Source organism: Phalaenopsis equestris, unplaced genomic scaffold (genome assembly GCF_001263595.1).
Source record: "Phalaenopsis equestris unplaced genomic scaffold, ASM126359v1 Scaffold000098, whole genome shotgun sequence".
In the NCBI taxonomy this organism is placed as follows: domain Eukaryota; kingdom Viridiplantae; phylum Streptophyta; class Magnoliopsida; order Asparagales; family Orchidaceae; genus Phalaenopsis; species Phalaenopsis equestris.
Window position 1 is genome coordinate 1,001,812 of NW_018164540.1, and position 26,817 is coordinate 1,028,628.

The following is a 26,817-nucleotide window of genomic DNA, read 5'->3' on the forward strand; positions in this document are numbered from 1 at the left end:
CAAACTTTCTATTTTTAATAAAAAGATAATTATCTAAACTAAAGATGATTTTTGCAGTAATGGAAATTTAAATATTTTTGGTATTTTCAATATTTTGATAGGACAATAACAATTTAAAAAGATAATTAGAGTTTTTGTAGCAGAAAAACACTAAATATGAAAATATCTTTCTCCTTATCATGAATTAGTAATAAATATATGAATTATGCTGTGGAAGTATGCATATTGTGTTGTGCCAAATAGAAGTAATAATATTCTTTACCCTTACTAGAGATGCTATAAAGAATATTGACTAATTTAAAATTTGAATAGTTCTGAAGACCGGCTAGGCAAAGAAGATACTAGCTCTCACTCTAGAGTTCTCTCGATTCCCTTCACCTAGGGGCTAACATCTCGTATTAAAACCTAAAACAATAAACCAAGTTGGAGGCTTTAACCTGTCACTTTAAAGTTCTCTAACTCTACACCATTCAATGAATATTTTCCTACTAATTTGCACTAAATCATATGAACTACATTTGCATTGATACAACCTCATGTGATTCTTTTCAATTGTTGACTGAGACAATTGACTGAGACAATACCAGACTGAGACAATACCAGCTCGGTTCTTACATGTTGTCACAACAAATTTTAACATTTGGATTAACCAAATCAAAAAGTAAATGAAGAAAAATCAAGAAGTAAACGAAATACATGGATCTAAATCATCACAACTTCTTCCAACATTAAAGATCAATACGCTCATCCAACACTTAATTACTTATTATTTTAAGAAGAAAGATAAAGAAAACCACTCAAAATCGATGGAGAAAACAAAACCACACTTTAGTTTAAAAGTAGAAATCATTGTTAAACTAATAACAAGTTTTAATTAAAATAAAATTTAGTCTAAAACAAAAGATAAAAACTTATCTCAAATTCTCCACCAAACTCTTGAAGTTTCTTTGAATCTATTATCTTTTACAACAGTCTCAATATAAAACTAAAATAAAAAGGATAAATATGTGGTGCCTGAAAATCTCTCCAATTAACTCTCCAATTTTTAAACTTCCAAAATTTTCCCAGTACTTTCAGGACCCCACACCTTTTCAGACCTTTTCATGACCCTTTTTAAAGTCTCAATCTTTCTTCTTTTATAATTCTCCAAAAGGTGCATTGGTATCTCTTCAAAATGTGTTTTGGTTTGATGTAATTCCCCAAGAGATGCATCCATTCGCAATAATTTTCGTCCATAGTGATTGTAACCACATATTAAGCTAATAGGTGCCTCAAAAACATCTTCAAAATTCACAAAAACCGAATTTACTCATCCAATAACTGCTACTTGCGCTGAAGCACGGGGCCTTTGTCGTTTATGCGTGGTCTTCTCTGTTTAATCGGCGCTTAAGCGCCGGATCTGGCAAGCAAGGTCGCAAGTAGGTCAGTTCTGTTTTGTGTCTTAGGGCAATGATGACAAAGACATGCTGGGGATATAGCAAAATGATATTCCATTCTACGATATTAGGACCCAATCTTGGGATCTGATAAACTGTAAGATGACAGTATCATTCACCGACACAAGACTAGCTAGGGACTCATACCTTCTTAGGTTGCTGGCTGTCCTACGTCCGACGGTGTAATTAACTCGTGGACAATCGTAATTTTTTTCGAAACTAACAAGAATAAAACATGATAAGAACATATACAATATTTATAAAAAAATATTTTACCACAATTGATACAACTTCCTTTTGTATGCCTGTAATTCATGTGCATGCTAAAATATAAATATTTAAATATATTATAATTTCATTGCCTACTTGTTGATTACAAGTACCGGGCTAAGGAGTACCCTCCTAAGTTAGGTTTAGTAGGACACCCTTCTAGTTGAGTGGCGGGTTCTATACATCTTGGTGACCGTTACTAGCTTTCGACGTCCCTCGAGTACAAATATATTATATTTGAGCCTAGCCCCAACCCGAGTGCTTGTGGTCCCCTCTTTTCAGATTTTTTTGGTATGTTTTATTGAAATTTTTGGGCAAAACACTCGCGATCCTTTTTCCGAGATCTTCCCGAGATTTTGATAATTTTCTTGGAATTATCATTTGTCGATTTTTTTTCGGGTTTTTCGTCGTGGGTTATTTGTCGATTTTCTCGAGTTTTTTAGGAAATGTTTCTTTTATTTATGCAGTAAATACTAGCTCGCTTAAAGGAGCAACAAACCCCCTAGATATACATGTTTGATTTGATTTACATTACAACATTTCACTTCACAACATACTATATTGTTTTTCTTTTTACTGTACATTCTATTGTTCTTTTTTTTATATAACATACTGTACTGTTCTTCTTCTTTACTGTATATTCTATTGTTCTTTTCTTTTATACTACATTTGATTGTTTGTTACACACTATACCTTAGTGTAGGAAAACCTAATGATCACATGTATCCCTTTAAAACTAATATCAAACCCGAAGGTGCTACGAAAGAGAGCTTGGAGCGAACACCGTGGGCAGCATGACAAGGACATATGGAGGAACCACTTCAAGATGGATCTGCAACATCAAAACAAATTCATATCACTAATCACTTTTCTTAGTTTAAATAACAACCCATAGGACTTCGAGGTGGTTTGCCTAGCAGAGCGTAAACCCTCAAATATCACTTTTAGGCTTTTGCATAACTCTGATATACAATTATAAGTCCTAACACTTTAGTATTCTGAGATTACTGTACGATACAATGTAAATCCTCTTATCTTTTTAGGCTATTTGCACGATCAGATATTGTGCGAACATAAGTCCTAAATTCTAAATAAATTGCAGGATTAAACATTAAATAACATTATTTCAAAGACATAAAACAAAATTATAGAATAGTTGGGAAATCACCAAGGTTTTTCCTGGATCTATGATTTCCACTACTCTTCATTTCTTTTGGATTCCGTAAAATAACTGTTTCTGTTTGAGCCACTTCCATTTGATTTTCACATGTCCAATCGTGGAAGCTTAAACTTTGAAATCTTAAAGACAAAACCACTGATCTTAATCGAGAGTTTTCTTAAGTGACCCATTCATTTAAGATGTAATTAACTATAGGGGCTTGCCTCTATAGGGAACATGTAACCCAGTTAAAATAAACCCTATCTAATCTTTATATTAGGTAGGAGAACTTGTTGGCCTCATATAAAAATGTTTTGCAGATCAAACGGATGTCACAAATTCTTTAGTTTAGTGATTGTGCCTACTACAAGTGATATGCTTATTCTTTAGGATAAACGTATTACTTGTGGTATTGTGCTTAGTCATCAAACTTTTCAAAATGTGAGACCCGTTTTGTCTCATCTCTTTTCAAAAATTTAAAAAATATATATTACTTTAAAAAAAAAAATTAAAATCACATATTTATATTTAAGCTATTTTCATATCTACAAAATTATCTCCTTTCCAAACCAGAAAATTAAAACGACCGACAAATTCTGGCAACTTCGTTGGGGATTAGTTCCTCTCTCCATATTTGATCAATTGGTTTTTGTCTTCATACATTGGTGGTGTGTCCATGTCCCTCATGGGCTAAACTATTATTTTTCTGTTGACTGACTGTGCTCAGTGCTCATTTCTTCCTTGAGTCAGTATAGTCAACTTCTCTTGGATTTCAGGACTGTCTGCTTAACCATCCTTAAGCAGAAGAGGTTCAGGGATCCCTATGGTTTAGTGGGGTGGACCCCTAATAGGTCTGGTGTGTTAAGGTCGGAATGGGTCTAATTTGGAATGGATCGTTTCCTATTTTGGGTTCGCTCCTATGCCTCATAATCGCTTCACTTCTCTTCTGAAATTTGCTTGTCCCTTTTACAAATCACGTCAAATTCCTTTTTAACTTTCCTTAGCAGTGTTGAAACTTTAAAACCCAATATCAAAGCCAAACATTCTTTTTTTAAAAGAAATAAGAAAAAAAAATTTTTTTTGACAAAAGACGACAAAAAAAAATGAATTCGAAATAAAATAAAAAAAACTTCAAAGAAATACCCATTTCACTAGACAATTGTGCTAATTTCAGTTCCTATGTTGAAATTACAAGGTCTTGAACGCTACTGACAGTCGAAAATCTACAATTGATAAGAGCAATGTCATCGCCAAGTCTAACTTTCCTGTTCAACATACCCACCGATAAGGATGACCGTCACATTGCTTCTACGATTCAGTTTGGGTCCAGATTTGAGGGATTCAAAGTATTATTTGGAAAAACACCTCATGTGATAACGAAAATGGTTGCTTCAGATGTTCAGAAATCGTTTTCCAGGTTCAACTTAAATGGTGATCATGATTTCCCTTCCCTCAAGAAGGTGAAGATCAGTTCCACCCTCGCAGCACCAGTTGTTCCGTTAGTAAAAAGAAAGGAAATTCTGTATGAAAATGATTTGATGAATGTTCTTGCTCCTTCATACCCTGCATTTGAAATTGGCTCTTTCTCTAAGTTTACGCTGCTAACGCGTTCCCAAAGAAGAAACCACAGGAGGAGGGAATTGGGGGCTCAAAGAGCACAAACAACCAAACTAGCCTCAACAAAGACAACTTCTCTACTGGAAACTGAGTCGATGTAGACCTCTCCTCGAGGGGAGCAGGTTTCTTCGTTTGTCCACCACTAACGGAGAAGAAAGTATTCATAAGATTGCCTCCAAATTATTGTCACCGCCTCGCCATCAAGGTAAAAAGAGAAAGAAGTCCGAGACACTTGCCCAGATTTGTTATGTTTTTGAAAGAATGACACGAAAGGACAACTGCTCAGTGGCTGAAATCTTAAGAAAGATGGGCTGTGTTGTTTCCTCTCAAATGAAAAAGAGAATATTTGAAGAATATGAATCCACTCGACAAATACATAGACCCACTAAGAAGCCTAAAGAAGTACTATCACCACATATTTTTGCCAAACTCTAGCTAGGAAATCAAGTAATAACCAATGCTGCTATTGCTAAACCCACCAATATCATTGCCACAAAGCAAGAGTCAGCTAAACTACGATCAAGATCAAGATCATTGCCCGTAAGGCGTAGTAAGGGATTGCCTACTATTGTATCTGATCCGCTCACTAGGGGACCTACTTTCCTTCACTGTATTGATGCCTTCAACGAGGCATTCCGTCTCCGGTCATCAGTGCCTCAAGGGAAGGTTTGGAGACATATGGATAATCAGATACCACTAGCAAGTGCAAGAATCTCTCACCTCGAGGAAAATTCCAAGTCTAAAATGAAAGTTATTACACCAGAATCTGACACAAATACAGAAGTCTACCAGGGGCCACTGATTGACCTTAAAGTTATTAAGGGAAATTCAATTGAAGGTATATTGGAAAAGCTTATACTTGACATTGCAGAGCTCTCAAAGGAGCAACAAAAGAATGATGAAAGTGAAGACTTTAGTTTGATGGATGGTGTGGAAGAGGGAAATGCGGACATTCTCGTCGTTGAAACCCAAACCTCTTCATCATCACGCGATGCTCTACAGCCTACAGAAGGGAACGCTTATGATGAATTGCGAAGGGAAATTCAAGTACGAGATGAACAAATGGCTGAGATGAAAAAAATGTTAGAAGAGACGATGACCGTCGTCGTTGCACTTCAAAATCAGCCACAATCTCTAATGTCCATTTCCCCATAAGTGAATCAGGTGGAGGTTGTGCCTGTTTCAGAAGGAAGAAATAACCCCTCCCCTTCTAGCAGAAATGAACCATTAGAAAAGGAACCAGTTCAGATCTTAGTGCCAGAAAAGGACATCCAGCAAATAGTGGAGACACAGGTGCAAAAGGCTTCAACCCATTTTGAAGGAGGAACATCAGTTCTAAGGGGTAGACCGCACCCAAAAGAACTCGATATTGTTCAATATCCAAAGGGCTTTGTGTCACCAACATTTATAATATTCGATGGAGTTGGAAACCCTCGTCAACATATTGCGCACTTCCGGGCAAGTTGCTGCAACGCGGGGGTTAGTGAAGCATTGCTCTGCCGTCAATTTATGAATAATCTTTCAGGGGTTGCCTTTGAATTATACGCCGAGTTGCCTAATGGCTCAATTAAGACTTTCGCAGAATTAGATTTATTTATCAAGAGGTTTGCTGGAGCTCAGCACCATATCACCATTGGTGATCTTGTGGTTTAGCGACAAAAACCGAATGAGACTTTAGTTGACTACATTCTGCGTTGGAGAAACTTAAACATGAAGTGTGAGCCACAGTTACAAGAGCAGCATGCAATTGGAATTTTTCTCAAGAGCATACATGGTCTGATAGCCTTCATGCTCAAAGAATTCACTATTAAAACATTTGAAAAACTACTAAGCAAAGCCGCGAGTCTGCAAGAAGAGGTTAAGCAATTCAGATTTTTAGAGAAAATTGAGAAATCAAAGCTAATGAAGACATTTGAAAAGAAGAGTGAGACAGTGATAGCGGTAGATAGGAGTAAGCAGCCGATTCGGATTCAAGCTAACAATGTCGGCAAAATTACCAACATCCGCAACATAATAATCAGTAGCATGCCCAACACACTCATCAAAATAGTCAACACTATGGTCAATGGCAGTTTCAACAAAGATCCTACAATACAGATATGGGACAGAGTCCAACCACCATGATAGATCGATTAAACAGAGTTTATTCTTTCAAGGATGAAGCCGTGTCCAAGATGTTTCAGAACTTAGTGAAGAAGCTGAATTTAAATTACCAGAACCTAAGAAGCCGGACGAAGTAGAGAAGAGGGATCATCCCATGTATTGTCCTTATCACAGACTAATTGGGCATACTATAGAGGATTGTTTCAGCTTCAAGGATTGGCTGGAGAATAATTACAAGAATGAGAACATAATGATCCCGAAGGAATATTTGAGGGAACCTGAAAGATGTTCCATAAATATGATGTCGGTCGATCCGACTGATCCCTACGAAGCGGATGATAGATGGAATACAGTAAGAACCAGATCTTCTAAGAAAATATTAAATCTGTTTCAAGCTGCGTCTGCACAAACCTCCATTCAGATTCCAAAGCCTGCAGAGCCATAATTGTCAGTTACATAAAAAAAAGACGAAAAAGAAGAAAGAAATTGTCAAAGAAGAAAAGATCGACGACGCAAAGAGTGACCTAGGGGTTGCACATCTTCAATTGGTTGTCTCGGTTTCGTGGGAGAAGTTCCTCGAACCGTTAACTTTGTACGATTATCTTTTTACTCCTCCGGGAATTTGCAATGAAAAGATAGTCGATTTTGGCTACGTTTTTACTGTTTCTAGTGATCACGTAACTAATATCTAATCTATTTCGAATTTCAATCATTATGATGATTCTCAAATCATACGAAGTCCTAATGAACTCGTCAATATGACCAGTAAAGATGCTAACGATATAGGCTATGATAGTTCAGGAAGTGAAACGTCCTCCTTCGAATTCCAAGGAAATCCGATAGCAATTGAATTGGAAGCTTTAGATTCAGAAACATCTTTGGAAGAATGAGTATCTGTATCAAAAGAGAAACCTCTGGGTCCAGTTCAGGAAACACAAGAAATAACAAAAGTGTATTTGAGAAGAGAAAAAGTGTTACCCCCAATGACGGATCCGGGAGTAAAAGGAAAGCAGATACTTACCCATAATGAGACAACTCCGTCAGTAAAAGAATTACCTGCCCAAGAAGAAACCAGAATTATGAATAATAAAGTGGAGTATAACGTTCTGGCCCATCTTAGCAAGTTACCAGCCAAACTAAACATTTACGATGCTCTGATCCTGTCAAAGGAGATTAGAGAGGCTTTGATCAAGGCTCTAATTGATCCGGAAATTTGCTTAGCTCATTTGGCCAATAACTCCTTGGATGAGGTTTGTTTGTTAAAGGAACAACCCAGTGTGACTTTCACGGACAAAGATTTGTTGCTCGGAACTGCTGACCATAATCGACCTTTGTATATTTCATTCAATATTGGAAGATTCACGCTCTCAAGAGTGTTAGTGGATCCAGGAGCATCAATTAACATAATGAATCTGCAAACTTTAACCTATTTAGATATTAAGATTCATAAGGTCTCCATCGATAAAATGATGTTAAGAGGATTCAACAAGAAAGGAGAAATGACTATTGGATCCATAACACTATCCATGAGGATCGGCGATCTAGTAACAACCGCAAAGTTCCATATCATTGATTCAGAAACTTCTTTCAATGCCCTATTGGGTCGACTTTGGATTCATGAATATAAGATGTTCTCTTCGTCGTTGCACCAGTGCATAAAGTATTTTGAAGAAAGACAAGAGCGGTGCATAAAAAGAGATTTGCAGCCATTTCAATACATGAAATCGAGATTCATGAAGATGCTGCTTAATACCTCGATATTTTCTTACAATGGAAAAGAGAAGTCACCACAACAGATGCACTGAAATAGTTTCGATAGATTAACTGGATATTCCGTTCAATTTCTCGTACCTCTAACTTTCCTTCAACCACTCAAGTGGTGCATTATCGGCGATAAAAAGTGGGGTTGGGGGAGGAGTTGCCCGTAAGAAGCTGTCGGTCATCGGAATCGAAATCCCGTCGCCCGATTCAGAAGGACGTTTTTTTTTAAATTTACATATAGACTTAAGTTTAAAATCAAATATGAAAATCAAACTGACCCCATATTTTTCGTAGTTTAAATGAAAGAGCGCTTTACCTCCAACTCTGTATCTATCCCGTGGGATAAACACAAAACTTGAAGATGAGACTCGATCAAATAAACTAAGACATATATGACGTCCGTTTGGTCTGCGAAACCGTTTTATTTGCCGACAAATTCCCCTATTTAATATGAAAAATTAAATAGGGTTTATTTTAAGCTAGGTTCGGAAAAGCTTCCTATAAGGGCAAATCCCTATAGTTAATTACATCTTAAATGGCCGAAATCACTTAAGAATACTCTCGTTAAAAATCAGGAAAATTTATCTTCAAGGACTTCAAAAGGATAGGACTTTTCAACGAAATCGGACAAAGATATGTGCAAAATGGAATGATTCAAATTTGGAACATTTATCACAGAATCCGAAGGAAGAAGAACTAGGGGATGCCACAGATCCAGAGGAGATCCTCGGTGGCTTTCTAGTCTACCCCTAAGCTATCCTATGGTTTGGCTTCAATTTTGAGGTGGAATATTTAAATGTTTTCTTCCTGCAAATTTTATTTATTTAGGTCTTACATTTGTGTGAAATAATCACACAAATATCCTGGAAGATATGAGGATTTAGGTCGTAACGAACGATAACCTCAGAATCCTAAAATGAGTTAGGGCTTAGATCGTATAGCAGAGCTATACAAATGCCTAACGAAAAGGTTGAAGATTTATGTTGCGCTAGGAGAACAACCTCGAAATCCTATGAATTGTTGTTTTAAATTCTAGGAAATGAATAATTTAGCTGGGGAAGATATGTTCTGCTGTTGAAGATGGTCGTGCTGCCCACCGCGCTAGTTCCAAGCTTCTTGTTGTGACGAGTTTAAGTTTTCTCGGGTGTCCAATTATGATGTCAAATCAAACGACCCTATGATAATAGTTTTCTAAACATCCTATATAAAAAGAAGGCATGCTTAAGACTATATAATATAAAATGTGCAGTACAGGACAAACAGTGAGATGCATGTAAAACGGTAGGAGGTAGAAACATGAATAGTATAACATGTTGTACAGTACAGTAGCAGGTAAAAACAGGAATAGTATAACATGCTGTACGAGAAGAACAGTAGAAGGTAGAAACAAGAATAGTATAACACGCTGTACAGGATAATAGGGGGTATAAACAGGGAAATGAAGTGTTGTAAATATAAAGCAAACCTGTACGCCCGTGAAATTTGTTGTTTCTTAAATATAGCAAGCTGAAATGCATCGCAAAAAGCGAAGTCTGGAAGAAACATCATCCAGGAAAACCGAAGAAGAGTGTGATAATGACTCGTGACAGAAAACTCAAGAAAATCGATGAGAAAAGACTAAAGTAAAAATTCTCAAAATTTCGGAGAAATCTCAAAGAAAAGAAAAGAAGCACGAGTGCTCTGTCTAAAGCTTCGGTAAAGCAAAAAGTTCAGGCAAAGGGGGACCACAAGCACTCATGTAGGGCTAGACTCAGATATATATATATACTCGAGGGTCCACGAAGGCTGCTCGGTCACCCGAATGTATAGGAACGTATAGATCACCCGAATGTATAGAACTCACCACTCGTCTAGAAGTGTGTCTTGAACCTCACCTAGAGGGCTACGTCCTAGCCTAAACATGTATTCGTCAGGTGGACAACTAGTTTTAAAATGTATTTTAAAATTTATGTTTTTTTTTGACATGCAAATAGGTCTCAAAAAAGAGATTATCAAATTTTTATTTTTTAGCGAAAAATATATTTTTATTTTTTTTTGAAATAAGTTTTAACAATTTTTATTGTCCACAAGTCGATTACGCTGTCGGGCGTGAGACTGCCAACCACCTGGGGAGGTTCAAGCCAACTCTCGTTAGACTTATGTCAGTAAAGAATACCGTTATCCTATTGTTCATCAAATACCTGGATCTTGATGTTATAGGATAAGACATCTTTTTGCTCTATCTTAAGTGTGCCTTTATCATCACCACCCTACGCCCCAAAATAAACTACTTGCGACCATGCTTGATGGTTTCACGTATAGCAAAATGCTATACATAAACATTTATGCGTCGGACATAAGCGTCGAAAATCGAACCAAGAAGCAAGGAAAGAAAATAACAAAAAATGGGGTGAGAGGGAGGAGACACTGATCCATCTAAAACACCGAAAAGGAGAATTGATCAGTTCTCAAAACTTCTATCGAAAAGACCTGGAAAAGTAGGGCCCAAGGTCTTTCCTAACAAACATAAAAGGCTACTTTGCGCTGATTTTTCAAACCCCAAAGACGTAGGATTAATCAAATCAACCAAATGATCTCTCAAATAAGGCTTGCACATCCTCCCAAACCCCAAGTTGATATCAAAATCTTCCAACTTCCAATTTAATCCATGGCCTCACACCTAAAACAAACAAGAAATTTTTCCAATGCACTGAGGTGTAAGATCCACGGCCTAAGTGAGGTAAAGCCAGGAAATTCACGGGTAAAAGCCAGTATCAGCACCCTCTAGCTCCAGACCTGAATAAACTCCCACAGGTGACTCACGGCCAAGGCAAAGAGGAGGCCCACGGCTAAGGCAACCCAAGGTCAAAAGAGACTCACAACTAAGGCAACCCGAGACCAAAAGGGGCTCGCGGCCAAGGCAACCCGAGGCACAGAAGGAGAGGAGGCTCACGGCTAAGGCTACCCAAATCGATTATATGAAGATATTTGATATACATAGGAGAGTGAATGGACTAACCCTCACAAAGCCTCCAAACTGACTCCAATTTCACCAAGTAGGACATGAGGAAATTGTTCAACACATCCTTCAATCACCTCACTTCATTGATAGGGCAAAGACATACATTTAGGGTCCGTTTGGGGCAATTTATAAGTGCGGCCGCCGTACCGTTTGGTTCACGCGTTTCATTAGCTTATCCAAAATTGCGTTTGAGTTTTTACACTAAATGCGGGCTGCGGGTCGACCATTGAGGCCGGCCTGCGGGTCGACCATTGAGGCCGGCCTGCGGGCCGCGTTTCAGGATAAGCAGTTTATCTTGAAACGCACAAGCTGCCTCAAACGGACTCTTAAACTTAACTCATCAATCAACACGCAAGCCACTTCGTGTAGGAGGAACCAAACAAAAAAAAAAAAAACCAAGCATTCAAGGCCAAGTCGAGGTCAAACAAGCAAAACCGAGCCCAACCACCAAATCAGCTCTCGAGTAAGAGCTAAAGCAAGTAAATCCGAGGTCCAAGGAAAGCTAAAATCGAGCCATTCAAAGCCAAAACAGAGTCCAAGCATTAGATTAAAACCCAAGCCTTAATAGAAATTAAAATCCCAGCCATCTTAAGGTAAAACCGAGCCAACCAAAATTTTTTTACCAAATTCCAGTCTAGTTAAAGACCAAACCGAGCCAAGCAAGGCCAAAACCCGAACCCAGCAAGGGTTGAAAACCAAGCTGCAATTGAGACCTCCAACACTAAGCCATAATAAAAGTTAGAGCAATATTCTCATGCTTTTAAGACATCTCAAAATAGAACTGCCACATGCTTTGAGTGAAAGTGGATGAAAGCTTCGTAATACATATACTAACATGCTCATGAGAAGGGCCAATTAATTCAAAACCATCCTCTTAATTACTTCCAATATAAGTACTTGGGAGATAGGAAAACATGCCATGACTTCAGTACTTTAGATAAACAAAGTAAAAGAAAGGACTAATAGCATGTCACATCTAACTTCTAGCATATATGCATATTTTTTTTTTTATCTTTCACATGCTTTAAGTGATAAACATTTCCAAACACAAGCATAGTGACAACTAGAGTGCTAAACCATACCCTAAAATCATCATCAGAGGCTCGACAAGGTTAAAACCGAGAGCCAGTAAAGCACAGAGAAAGGGAGAGAGAAGGAAATACTAACCCTTAAGCTTTTAAATGTCGTTTCCACATAACAAATGTATAAAGAATAAGTTAGAACATGTGTAGGAATGAGGCAAATAGTAATCTTCCTATTCTAGCATGTTAACAGGGCTCGACAGAGAACACAGACAAGCACAAATAAAGCGCAAGGGCTCGGTAGAGAGCAGGGCCGAACACAGACAACACACAGGGGGAGAGGGAAGAAGGTACCTCTTTGAAGCGAAAAGAAAGTAACACAAAAATTATAAAAGCACTCCACAACTTCACTTGCTCTCCCAACAGCAGGAGGAAACCGATTCAAGCACCACAAGATCAAAGAAGTGAGTGAGAAAGAAGAATAGCAAAGTTTTCTCCCTTAGAAAGATTTTCGGCCTCTTAGAAGCTTCACAAAGGAGCTCTCATATACGTTAAGGGCAGAGGAGACGAATGACTAAGAAGATACGACAGAGGGATCGAGAGATGCGAAGGATTAGATCCTCGCAGAGGATACGATCCGCGGTAGAGGAGATCAGGAGATCGAACCCATATCACAGAAGATAGGATATGAGGGATGGGCGCCTGCGTGATCTGTCTCGTGTGCGAGAGGCGAACGCGGGAACGAAACCCCCTCAACGACACGAAGGAGTGGGCCGGGCGACCGAACCGAGCCCGCCTAGGGCTAAGGCTGGCCCACGGGTTCGAGGGAATGAGGCGGGGAGGGAGACGGATTTAGGTTAAGGGTTTTTTTTAAATAAGTTATTAATAATAATAACAATAATAATAAAATATTATTCATCGTCGATCGGGCTATAAACGCGTCGCGGTCCGAATCCTATGAAAATTTTGGCTCAAATTCAATTAAACAGGACGACGAAGAGCGTATTGGCGCCAAATCAACGAGTAGAGTCAATCCTAAGGCCGTCAGTCCTATACAAATGCTCCCTGTGTTCCTTCAGAGTAGCCTTACCTGCTAAGCATTAGCGGTTAAAACTACTACATGGAACGTCAAGTCGAGCGAAGAAAAGTCCAGAATTGCTAACGGGGAGGGTTGCTTCACTAGTTTTCTAGGAGTAGTCGACAGAAAGGTCCTACGACTAGATCCTAGGCTACTAAGGAGGGGAAAAATACATCTCGACCTGAAAGCAAGGTCAACATGCATCAATGGTGTTCTTTATAGGATCCCAAGTCTGGTAGATCCTCTTTTGAGTTTCTTCTAAAATTTTCAATTTTTTTTAATTGGTCCATTGTTTCTTTAATTGTGTTTGGTCATACAATCTACCCGTTCTTTCTTAAAAATTTTTGGTAATATTTTGCTAATATTCTTTGTTAAAATAGGTTATTGGTTTATTTCCTAACTCAATGTCACGTACGCATGTCCCAAAAAATTATTTTGTTATCCTTTTCCCAAACAACGGATGATGTGTTGTCCTTTGTGTTGCCCATTTGTTCTTGCATCTATGTGTTCAATGGTTATATGATAAATATGAGAAAATCCTATGCACTAAAGCATGATAAAGTTTGAATAATTGTCAGGTGATATTATAAATTAGTAAGTTCTTGTACGGAAAACCATCTATGCCTAATTTTCAAATAAACCTACCACACAATAGACATCTACATCACAAAGTTTTTAAACAATTGCATATAGTACACCGAAATATTCCTATTTCATGTATAAGTGAAAAGTCCTCAACTTAAAAAAGCCACCATCGCTTTTCATGCAGCCAAACAAAAGTAGGATAATATTTAACATTGGTTGAACAAACGAAGCCCCACACATTCATGTTGAAGACTTTTTTTCAAATTTAAAAAAAAACCCCACAAATTGCATAAACAAGTATATAATAAAATGGGAAATTGAAATCATAACTTCAAATAGAAGATTCCTCTCCTAACCAATGGATTGAGCACAAAAAAAAAAAAAAAAAAAAAGGCTAAGGCATGATATAAACCCAAAATATATTTATCTAAAATTTTCTCCTCCTCACATTAGGCATGGTCACCATTAGTGGAGAAGGTGTTCCTTTAACCTTCGTTCAAGACATGGATTGCGATGGTAATGTGAAGAAGAAAGCTAAAATACATACGAACGTAGGCAAACTAAAGCAAAAACAAAGGGGCTTCGGATCCCTCTGGGCGATCTAAGGCTAGGAGCGAGTGAAGCGAGGGTAGCGAAAGAAATTACGGGCCACTGCTTATTCGCGAACCGTGGGATGCAGGCGCTCGCCCGTGGTTGCGAAAACAATAAATTAAGGCCGTGGTTTTAAACTGGGGTGAAGAAACATATCCCCCCAAACGCTATGAAACTATGTTTTAATAAAAAACCGGTTTATAAAGCCGAAAGGAATTGGGCCATCAACAGAGATGTCTAGATTGGTGAGATGAACCCCAGCTTTGAAATGTGTATTAGGAGCTTGATGGGGAAGAAATTTCTTCAATGAGATCCAGACTCTATCAGTGAAGAAAAGTTTTATTCTGAGTGGTTGCTAGTGAGAGAAATGCAACCTGCCATAGATTTCACACCAGAGTTGATTTCTCTTCACATATTGGTTTATCAACTACATTTCACTAAGTAAAAGGAGTGGAAGAAACAATTTACAAATGGGATGGCTTGATACCTGATTCGTGAGAATACTCATCTATCTACTGTGTCAGCTGTTGTGTCAAAAGAGGTTGGACACCTGTTTTACCAGAATGTGCTTTGGAATGACAGACAACACCTACTTGATCGACCTACCAGAGAACTACAATATCTCTGCTACCTTCAACTTGATAAACTTGCTTCATGTTATGAGGAGTTAGAAGCTTTGACGAATGAAGTCTAAGCTCTCCCAACCTCGATAGATTAACGTGGGAGCTTTTCCCACATAATTTCTCATGGTACTGTAGCGTTATATATGTGTGTTTTAGGATTCAAAATTAGTAGTTTTTTTTGTGTGTTGTGTTTAGGATGAAGAACGACTTTTAAATTTGGGAAATTTACTAAGAAGAGAGATTAACGTGGGAACTTTACTAAGAAGAGAGAACTTGGGGTGTTCAATGCAACCCACCACCCAATCTCTATCCTCCATGATCTTATGGAAGTCATCCAATTCATCTTATAATATGCTTGTTGCGTATGATTTTCATAATCATATTACCATAAGTAGAAGTGTAACATTTAAGTTTATAACAATCTCCTGAGCAAGAAGGCAATGGCACACCGCTTGCTCTTGAGATATAAGGGTAGGCAATAATCCCTTGATACGTAATTTATAAGAATTTTGGCAACTATTTTGTAAATGGTCTGACATAGATGTATGGGTCTGAATTTAGTTGGAATGCTAGCATTATCAGTCTTGGGTATGAGAACAATGTGTTCGCTTCCAATAGGAGAAAAATGATCCATGTAGAGACCCCACTTAGTGGGATTAAGGCTTGTTGTTGTTGTTGTTGTTGTAATCCGACATACCCAGTATGGAGGACACAGAAAACAACAGAGACCGCATCTTTGCCAACAATTTGTCAAAAATATTTGAAAAAGGAAGTATTCATGCCGTCCAAAGCTGGAAACCTTTTGAAACCCTTTTGACGGTATTGTAAACTTCGCTTTCTGAAATTTGAGATTCCAAATAACCAACAATGTTCTCTAATAATGTGGCGCTTTCATCAAGGGCGGCCTAGAATTCTTCTTCTATTAATTATTAAAATACTGCAAGAAGACATCATGATTTTTTTTTTATTCTCAATAATATCACCATTGTCTAGCTTAACTTGGCAGATTCTATTAAGATCTATGGTGGGAAGAAGCAATTGTATGAAAAAATTTAGAGTTAGCATCTCCCTAATTAAGCCAAATATCCTTTATTCTTTGCCTCCACGAAGTAGTAATCTGAGAAAGGGTTGAGTTAAGCTCATTAATTTTGGATCTAAGATTGTTTTTCAGCTATAGGGATAAACCTTTGCTCGAGCACTCCAAACCTCTGCAGTTTCTCAATCTCCTTCTTTAAGTTTTGTTAGAGAGTGTCAAATTCTCACAATTTGTTCTTGCTCCAAAAGAACAAAGCACTTGCACCATATTCATGCCTCTTCAGTTTTTAAGCACAATATATCAGACTAACGAATATGAAATCCTTGTCTTCAAATTTCAACCACTTATCAAACTTTCGAGAAGTATTTTCCCTTATAGAAAAGATAATAGGGCAATGGTCAGAGGCAATTCAAACCAAATGCCTAACTTTAGCATTAAGAATTGCATCAAGAGCGGCCGAGTTGATAAGTGTACCCTCATGTCTAAACTTGATATTACTCTCTTCCCATCTTTATTGTTACACCATATGAAATGAGGGTCAATGAACCCCATATCTTGAAGATCATTAGAGCTTATAAACTCTATGATATCGGAACTAGGTCAGAATTAAACAACAACACATTAACAAACTTTACTAGTATTGAACTCAGAGTTTTGACTGGACTCAAATGGAAAATAAGAAATACAATAATAGACTAATCTCCAGTTGGGGCTTTAGGAGGAGATATGTAGGCGGTTTTGGCGTCGGCTAGGTGGTAGGGTAAGGTGGGGAAGGCCGGGTGGCTATTTGGTAGGTTGAAAAAGTGTTGTAGGGAAAAGGAGGACGGGTGGTGGAGTGAGGGGACTGGATTGCTGGACAACAAGTTATGTGACAGAGCCGTCGACCACCTCCATCTCCTAGCTAGAGTGAAAATGACTCGCTACAAAAAGTTTGAAAACAAACACAGCTAAACAAATTGAACCTTGCAAACAGAAAACATCAGTTTATAGACTTCCACTAGAGAGAAATAAAAGAAGGAAACTCCCACACAAATGGAAGGTGTGAGGAGGCAAGAAGAATTAAAAAAAAATAGCCATTAAAATTTCCTATAAGAAGAAGAGCACCAGAGGAAGGGCGGTAGTCCTGCTTATTCTAGTGATCGCGATTCGGTTCATGATCCCACTTCGCGATCTTGCTTCCTCCTTCACGGTTTTCCCGTGGTTTGGTTCGCAGAGGTTTTGGCCAGTCTGTTTAGCCGGCTGGCATGTTTATAGCGCTCTGCTCCAAGGGCACCCTCGCCAGGGGTGTTTTTTAGCTCTTGCGTCACTCTAACATCTCTTCAGCCCCTATAGAAAATTGAAAAGGCTTACCCTCCTTATCCTGTTGCTTCAAGATATAATTAAAATCTCCAGCTATAATTGTAGATAAAGAAGCATTGATATTGTTAGAGATGGTTTGCCAAAGCAACCTCCTAATATGATACTCCTTGTTAGCATAAACAACAACAATATTCCATTTAGAACTGAAGATACAACCAAAAACAGATGCATTGGTTAGTTAGAGCTTTAAGTTCAAAAGCAAAAAATGTCCCTTCTACATACAACTGAAATAGTACCAGATTTCCCCTCTGCAGCTTGATGAATACAATCCCAGTTGTTGGCAATAAGTTTGTGACGCGGGGCTGGTTAGGGATGCCGGCTGAACCGGCTGTAGGCAGGGGCTTACTGAACCGGCCAGCTCTGTCCCAAACCAGCCTCCCGCTGGACCGGTCCCCTACCTCCTTTCCTTTTTAGTTTCCCCTCATTTCATCTCTATTTATATGTGTGTTTGTTGAATTAGGGCTATTTTTTGTGAGTTCACTTTTCGATTTCTGTCAAGGACAGGCGGCGCCCTCTTATCCCTTTACAGAGCTGTATTCGAGGACAAGTGTTGCTCCGGCTGTTTCTCGCTCCGAGGTGGTGGTTATTCTCAACGTTCCCCCTTCTCGACACCCTCGTTTCTGCTGTCGTACTAGCTTGAGAGCGCCAAGGACAGCAGATCTGCTGTCTTCTGTAAACCTCCTTCCGAAACCTTTCCTTGTTACAGCCTAGCTGCAGCCGCCGCCCCTATCTTCCCCTCCTTTTACTGACCGTAATCCTTCTCCATGACACAGCCAACCCGTCAACCCCTCTTCACTCTGCAGCACATCCCATAATCCTTCTCCACTACAGACCCATTCCGTAATCCTTCTCACTTCAGATTGATGTTTCTTTTTGTAGCAGCAGTTTCAATCAGTTCCTGTTGCTTTGACTCTTTATCTGGTTGATTTTTAAAGGCAAGCTCTTTGGAATTTCTGTACTTCAGCTTTCCTCAGCTTTTCCTCCATTGTGAGATCCTCTATGATTGGAAATAATGCTCTCATCTGCTCCCAGCTGCTTGACTCCCTGTAAGCTGGAGTTGTGCTTGATGTCCTCTATACTGCCTAACCCAGAACTCTGGCAAGTTTCGGCCTTATGGCCCACAATTCCACACTTAAAAGAAGATATGGGAGATGCCTGCAGACTCAACACTCTGGAAAAAAGTGCCTTCCGTACATTCAATCCACACACCTGTAGGTAGCTTATTGGATAATTAATTTATTATCACACCAATTCTAGCATACATATTATGCCCCTGATTATTGGTGTATGCAGCTAGCCATAGAGGTTTGCATTGTGGTGATTCTCGCAATATTTACTTTGTCCCAATATTGGAGAGGCATGCGAGGAAATTGATCCAGATGGGTGAGGAGAAGCCGTTCATATTATTAGGTGAAAAACGAGGAGTCTATTTATCCATGCCAACAATATTTCCAGTAACCATCCATGGAGCACTCATACGAGCAGCATCCTTGCCTTTCTACGGTGTGAAAATGCATATAAAACAATCCATCTCGACAAGGATTAATTGGAACTTCCCAAATTGTGCCCACTTTTGGTTCAGCTCAGCCTTGAGTAAGGAAAAAGGAACCTTCTTACCGAGTAACTTTCCAACCAAAGCCTTCTTTAACTTATCCAGACTTATCCAGATTCTCCTGAACAACTTCTATATTGAAAGTGACTTTAACTCCATTCTTTTGAAATTTGACTAATACTTTGAACATAAGCAATTTGATAGGTTCAGGTTTATTCCAAACTCAGGTCCAGAATAATTTGGTCCTTTTGAATGTGAAGAGTTGGAACTTTTTTTTACTTGTAGAGGTATTAGTTTCAAAGTTGCTTTGATTATTAGGCATATTGCTACCATTAGCAATAGAACCTTTGGTAAAAGTATTGCCAACTTTATTAGAAAGAAGTTGTGCAATATACTGAAGGCTGCTAGAGAGTTCAGTCCGTTAGGCCTCTCGACAGAAACCGTGCATGTTGCAGGGATTAACTTATTGATTTTGCAAACAAGCAAGATCATAACTATATTCTGAGGAATAGAAGCCTTCTTTCATCTTATTATTTTTTCTGTTTTTGCTAGAAGTTCTTGCATATTTCAATAGTTCGTCATTTGAAGTCCCCACTTTGCTACAAGAATTATTGATGCTGCATTCTTGCTCCACCTCCATTCCCCTGCCGCTGTATTTTTTATGACTTCCCTACAATTCCACCTCGAACTGGTTTTCTTTCATTGCTTCCACAGTTTCTATGGCTGCAAGTGCTCAATATGCTCAAATCACATGCACTTCTAGCTGTTGCAACACAGCCCCTTAATTGATTTTCCACCTACATGATGCCCCTGAGCCACCAATCCCTTTTGCACCCCAGTCCTGGCCATATAAAATGACCTGCGCGCTGGTGCAATCAGCACTGCACGCATCCACTTCTATATGTAGATTGTGCTGTTGCTTGCCAGCATTACTTTGATTCTCAGTCAACATCACACCGCCCTCCTGTCACAGTTTGCTCTCTTCCACCATTGCCGCTAGCGCAAATGCCCACTATCTTTACCTTGTGCTGAACGTCGCCACCAGCTGCTCTTATGTCACCATTATCCTTCACTAGAACCTCATCAAACAAAATGACTCCATTCTCGAGATTGAGGAGTGACTAACGGCCACTCCCCATCATCAGAAGTCCTCTCATGAGAATCGTCTCTGAATCACCCTCTTATCTCCCCTCTCTGTCGAGTTGTCACCAAGAAGTAAATTACTCCACATTTGGTTCTGCCTCCCTTGCACTAAGGCTTAACAGAGATCCATTGCTTCTAGTATCCCGTGATCTGTCCAGGTTGTTTGTACCTGAAACTGCTATTGTAGATTCCTTGAATCACCCAAGGAACCATTCCCAACCCCATACATTGTTCTCCCTTTTGGATGAATGCCGCAGAGGCTGTGTTGCCCAGCTATGGCTTCTGAAAGCCTCCCAGCTGTATGAAACTGCAGCTGCTGACTTCAAATAGCCATCAAACTTAAATTCTCTATCCTTAAATGAATGAAAGAGCTGGTACCAAGTTGCGGTGACCCATTGTGGGGGAGTTTTGAACTCCTCTATGACAGCTTTCTCCTCTGCAAATTTGGGGAATTCACTCAATTGAGAAATCATTCCCCAATTTTCAGGATAAAGCCAGAGACTTTACTCAAAAAAGCTCTAGAAAAACTCTAAAAATGCCTTCAATGCGATTCTATTTGGTGATTGTATGTAACACTGTGCAGTTAGGCTCTAAAGAAGTTAAAGCAGACACCTGCATAACTATAAGCAGTTAGTATTATTATCTATAAGGCTTGCTAAACTGTTAAATGATTACACTTTGAATATCTATATATTACATCTTAGAAATGGATTAGCAGTTTACCTTGTATTTTTTGTTTACAAAACTTAGGTACAGTTTCCTTTTAGTTTAGTTTGCATTCTTTCTTTCAAAAAGCAATGAATGAAGAGAGAAAAAATTATGCTTCCCTTAAAGAGGGGTCATCTAGGATGATATCTTTCTGTACAGGTGGGCACGCCAAAAACTCATAGGAGATTTCTTGCCAGGGATAGTGGTACCTATGGCCCAATGCCACGAAAGGTGCCTAAAGGTTTGCTTGGGATGCCTTTTAATACTACGGTGAGCATATATAGCCTCTTTACTTCTGTAGAAAACGTTGCCTTACAATGTAAAACAGCTATGTCAAATTTTGTAGCCTTCTGGAGAGGCTCCATTCTAACAAAAACTGCTGGTTTCTGCAGGCAGTTAGTGGTCTTTACTGTGTTGGCGACAGCTGCTTTCCAGGACAAGGAGTTATAGCTGTTGCTTTTTCTGGAGTAATGTGTGCTCATAGAGTTGCTGCTGATCTTGGTAAGCATATTTTGAAGCTCTTATATGGCAATCAATTTATTTGGTGCTTAGGTGCAAGAGGTTGCCATAATCTGTGGGTTATAGGTTAAATGTTGATATTTTAAGGAGCAAGTTAACATTTGACTTTGTCTCTATCTTAACTTCCAGTATGGTGCATACTCTCTTCCAATAAAATTTGCGCCAATGAATCTTTTGTGCGAAGCATTGATGTTGTTTTACTATTTAGAAAATTAAAATTAATCTTAAAGATTTAGTCCCGGTAGAAGTCTTACTTCCAATGATGTATTTGTGCAAATACCAAATTAAAATTATCATATTGTTATGTTATATCAAGTACAAATTGATTTTTTTTGTAAATAGTATTAAAGCATTAATCCAGCTCTCTGCTACCAGATCACACCTGCTTTTTATTTTGTGACTTGGGGTCAATAGAAATTTTATAACCAATGTAGTACTTGTGCTAATACCAAAATGAATTTTTATACTGTTAAATCTATATGGGTATTTGGTATTGGAATATAAAGCTTTGACATTGGTTTTTGTTCCTGATCAATTCTGCTTTATTTTTGCGAATTAACAGTCAATAGATGATATCATGAGCATCTAAGAGAGGGGAATCTTTGCTTTATCTAAATGAGCGATGAGGTGTGATAAAGAGGAACACAACCTACTTTTGAGATCATGAAAAGAAAGGAGCGAGAATCCTTTTGTCCCTTGCTTTCTTTTTTTTTTTGGTGATTTGGTGCGAGGAATCTTCTTCTCTATATTTCTCTTAACAGAGGTTTCTCCAAATTCTGTGAGATGATCACTGTTTTCCTTGTTAGTTTTTTGGGAAAGGATTTGATTGGTTTTGTTATTAATTTTGCGCTCCTCCACAAATTTAATAATACATTCATCTTCAATCCCTTATCTCATGAGCTTACGTCATTCTTGACGAAATCATATAATTATGGTATTTTCTCGCTATGTGCTTATGTTTTTTTATTTTCTTTCATATAATTTAATAACAGAGGTTTCTCGCAATATAATTATGGTCTTCTCTATATTGTGCTAGCATTGCTTGTCGTAGGTTGATTATATTATATGTATTGACACTTAAAAGAGGGATGATTTGGGTACTTTCTTTGGAACAAGCTGGCATCAGAGTAACTAGATTGAACCTAGGAAATGGCATAATGAAAGCCTTTTTCCAACTCTATTAAATATGAAATTGAGAAATTTAATGAGAACATTTAAAAGATGAAGACGAGCATCTTTCTGAAGGAGGTTCTGGTCAAACTTTGAAGGGGTAGTATTCTCTAATTAACACATATGAGAAAGGGGGAGATTGACCATAAACCTTAATTCGATAATTTCTAATTTGGGAGACACGTTTTTTGATATGTCGTTGAACGAAGTACCACATATGATATCTGGGAGACATGTTTTTTTGATATATGACCAGGGCAGCTGGATAGCCCTCACAAACTCTACTTCTCTAGCCACATCCACCTTCCCACCTTGCCCTATCAGGTTATTTGTGTTTTTGTCGTGCTTTCTGATTTCAAGTTTCAGTGATTGTAATTCTATTTGCTTTTGTGTAATAATATTTGCTTCTATTGGGTTCTGAGTTTACTATGGCATCATCTGGTTTTTCTCAATAATGTGAGTGCGATCTAGAGACACGGACTATTTTTAATATAATGTGAGGAGTCTAAAAGCTAGTTTTCCTCAATATATTGTGACGAATAACCATTGGATGATTTTCTTCAATACAAAGTGAAGGGATGATCCAGTTAGGAGAGTAGATTTTTTTGATTCGACTAATACTAAGAAAGGTAGAGGTAGACCTAAAAAGACCTGAGCATATTGTATAAAAAATGATCCTTAGAATTAAATGAAGATATGACATTCAATAGGACACAATGGAGAAAAAGGATTCATGTAGCGATCCTGCTTAGCGGGATAAAGGCTTGTTGTTGTTGTTGTTGTTATATAGTATGAGGGAGATCAAGAGACAGTCACATATATAACTCAATATATCGTGAGGAGTTTAAAAGATAATTTTTCTTAGTATGATTTTATGAAGAATCAGTTGAGGATTTATCTCAATATAGTGTCAGGGAGACCAAGAGGTATACTCTCCTCAATTTAGTGTGAGGAATCCAAAAGATGATTTTTCTCAATATTGTGTAAGAAAGAGCTAGGGGATGATTTTCCTCAATATAATGCGAGGGAGATCAAGCAATGGTAATTCTCTTCAATACTACTTTCATTATGGTGTGAAGAGAGGTCAAGAGAATATTCCCCTTGATACAATGAGACAAAAATCCAGATATGTAGAATTTTCTCAATATGATTTGAGGAAGAGTCTATCAAGATATTATCTTCAATATGGTATGAGGAGAATAAATAAGTGAAACTCTTCTTAATATAGTGTGAGAAATGTTTGAAATGAGCTTCTCCTTAATATAGGGTGAGGATCGAGAGATACTTTCCCTCAATATAGGGTGAGGAAAGTCAAGAGGCATAGCTCTTCTGAATATGATGTAATGAGGGACTGAGAGAAATAGGTGTGATGAGAGTCAAAGGATGACACATCTCTCCTTAATATAGCTTGAAGAGAGTCAAATTGTTTTATTGAATTTCACTATTAAATTACAACAAAATAATGTGGGAAATTTGGAATTGCAACAACACAACGCTAGTGCTAGGGTTGGATCTCAGGTGGAGGTAGTGTCAGACAGAGGTCTGGAGTCTCGGCGTGGTGGAATGAGGCGGTTGACAAGCAGGAAACAGTAAGGTGGTTGTTTTCAAAGGCTTGGATAGCAGATTGATTGTAGGAACAATAGCGTAGGGGTGGTTTTGGTTGTCGATCGCAAAGAGGAAGGAAAATAAATGGTTGGGAAGTTTGGGCCGGGGCTGAGGAAAATCTGCAGCTGGGTTGCTTTTCAGGGTGGTATAAGAGGGACTTCAGAGAGGATGAAGGGAATTGATGTAGGAGAGAGTAGGAGATGTGTAGAAGAGAATACACATCACCTCAAGACCGAGATACAACCGGAGCACCACTTGGAACCCTGGGATATAGAACTAGAAGGGAAAATGAGACGCTGACGACTATTCCGAAATGAGCAAAACAAAAAACTAAACCTTAAACATGACAAAAAAAATATATAGTCCTAGGACAACTGTGAGTGGGCTCCTCTTAGAAGAATAGGTGCTACTCCCCAACGTAGGGCTGACCGACCCTCACAATACCTGGACTGAATCGTTCCAAGATCTTGACACCGACGCCCCACGTCCTTCTCCCAGGGTTGGAGATGTTTCAACCTCATCCATTGAAGCTTATGTTTACTCATAGTATGATGTGTTGCCACTTTAAAGTTAGCATAAACGTTATAATCCCTTGGTAAATCAATTTTGTAGGCGTCGTCATTCAACTTCTTGAAGATTTTCAAAGGACCATTTACTCTAGATTTGAGTTTTACAAAAGATCTCACAAAAACTTCTCTTTATTCAACCGATCCACATTATATCTCCCTTTTGAAAAGTCACTTTCTTCCTTGTTTTATTAACTTGTTCCTGGTATTTGTGGTTCTTTTTGGTGATTTCTTCCCCACCTCCTATTGTAGTCTCTCAATCTTCTACACTCTGGCTTAAGCATTCACACGTTTCTCTGTAGCAGGAATAAATGACACCAATTCAAGTGCGGTAAGTGGGTTGCACCACCCATACACAATCTCAAAGGGGGTATGTCTTGTAATCTGATTCACAGACCTGTTGTAAGTAAATTCGGCTTGGGCTAGAATCAAATCCCATTGGTTGATGTTATTCCTTATTAAGCACCTTTGGAGTTTCCCCAAACTCATATGCACCACCTTTGTCTAATCATTTGTTTGTGGGTGAGCTGTCGAGTTGACCTAAAGCATAGTGCTAAGCTTTTCCATAAGGTCCTCAAAAAGTGGCTTGGGAACTTGACATCTTTGCCAAAATTAATAGTTCTTGGTATGGCATGTTGTCTCATTATCTCTCAAAAATACAAGTCTACTACATGTGATTCATCCCGTGTCTTGTGGCAAGATATAAAATGAGCCATCATTGAAAAATTGTCAACCACTACGATCACTTAGGGCCCGTTTGGTGCGGCTGCTCTACGTAGTGCGGTTGCTCTGCGTAGTTTAAGATCGTTTGGCGCTGCGTTTCCCTCGCGGCGGCCGCAAATTTGAGCGAAACGTCGGCTGCGGGTGAGACCCTGCGGCCCGCGTTATCCCTCCAGTGTTTTACTCCCGTAGCTGTTGATCTTAGTACTTTTAAACGCTGACCCGTTGTCGGAAATCACTCTGCGCGGAACACCAAAGCGGTAGACAATCCGACTCTTGAAAAATTGATCTTCGTTATTTCTCCCACCTTCTTTACCCGCTTTCGTTATTTCTCCCACCTTCTTTACTCGCCGAGCACGAGCTTCCTCTGCCCTAACCGTCTCAGGGGGATTGGGAATAGAGGATGTCGGGGTAGGGGAGGAAAAGGAAAAAGGTGAGTTCGACGAGTTCGCGACAGCCATCACACCGTTGAAGAGCGAGTAGCCGATCCTCAATCTAGAGCACATCGGCGGCGGAGCTTGCTCGCTCCAAAGTGCTTCCATGTTTTCCTCCTCTACTTCGCCTCTTCTGCACTTTAATGGCCTCTCTCTTCTCAATTCTCCCCTTCTATGTAAGTTATTAGAACTGTTATTTTTTTATAAATTATACTCTGAGAACTGTTATTCTCCAGTTGCCTCCTAGCCGAGAAATATTATATTCCACTCTGATTTCTTCTCTACAGCTGTTCGATAGAAAGGAAAGCAATCAATTCTTCTCTCTAGCTCTCTCATGGCGAAAGACACGAAACCAGGCCAGGCTTCCCGCCATCCACTGTCAATTCTGCCTCCGTCGCCCATTTATTGTGATTTGCCGGTGTTTCAACGTCGTCACCGCCATTACTGCCCTCCTCTGCGTTTGTGCAAACCTACTTTCTGCCATCCGCTCTTTTAGAAACGGCTTCGATATATGGCCTCGTGATCTAACCTATCTCTGTTTTCGCTTTCTAATCTATGCTTTTCTCTTTGAATTCCTAGATTTTTGGCGGCATTTTTCGGTGCTACGCTATCGCACTGCCGATCTTCGTAGCCTTGGTGGAGACAGAGTGGGATTTCAGAAGGGTAGGAATTTTTCTTTTCTTGCTCTATCTGAAGCTGATTCTGTTTGTAGGTGTTATTGAATTTTTGAACCAAAAGGTGTTGTGGTAGCTTATGTTC

General features: G+C 38.9%; 1 protein-coding gene across 4 annotated transcripts in view; it reads left to right on the plus strand.

Annotated features, from left to right (window-relative positions):
- Positions 1-26,817, plus strand: part of LOC110020521 (prolycopene isomerase 2, chloroplastic) — a 91,295-nt gene that overhangs the window by 27,553 nt on the left and 36,925 nt on the right. For all 4 annotated transcript variants that reach the window (XM_020718658.1, XM_020718657.1, XM_020718659.1 and 1 more), the window contains exons 11-12: positions 21,204-21,314; positions 21,437-21,545. In XM_020718658.1, coding sequence (XP_020574317.1) covers positions 21,204-21,314; positions 21,437-21,545 — 220 coding nt within the window. The remainder of the gene's footprint in view (positions 1-21,203; positions 21,315-21,436; positions 21,546-26,817) is intronic.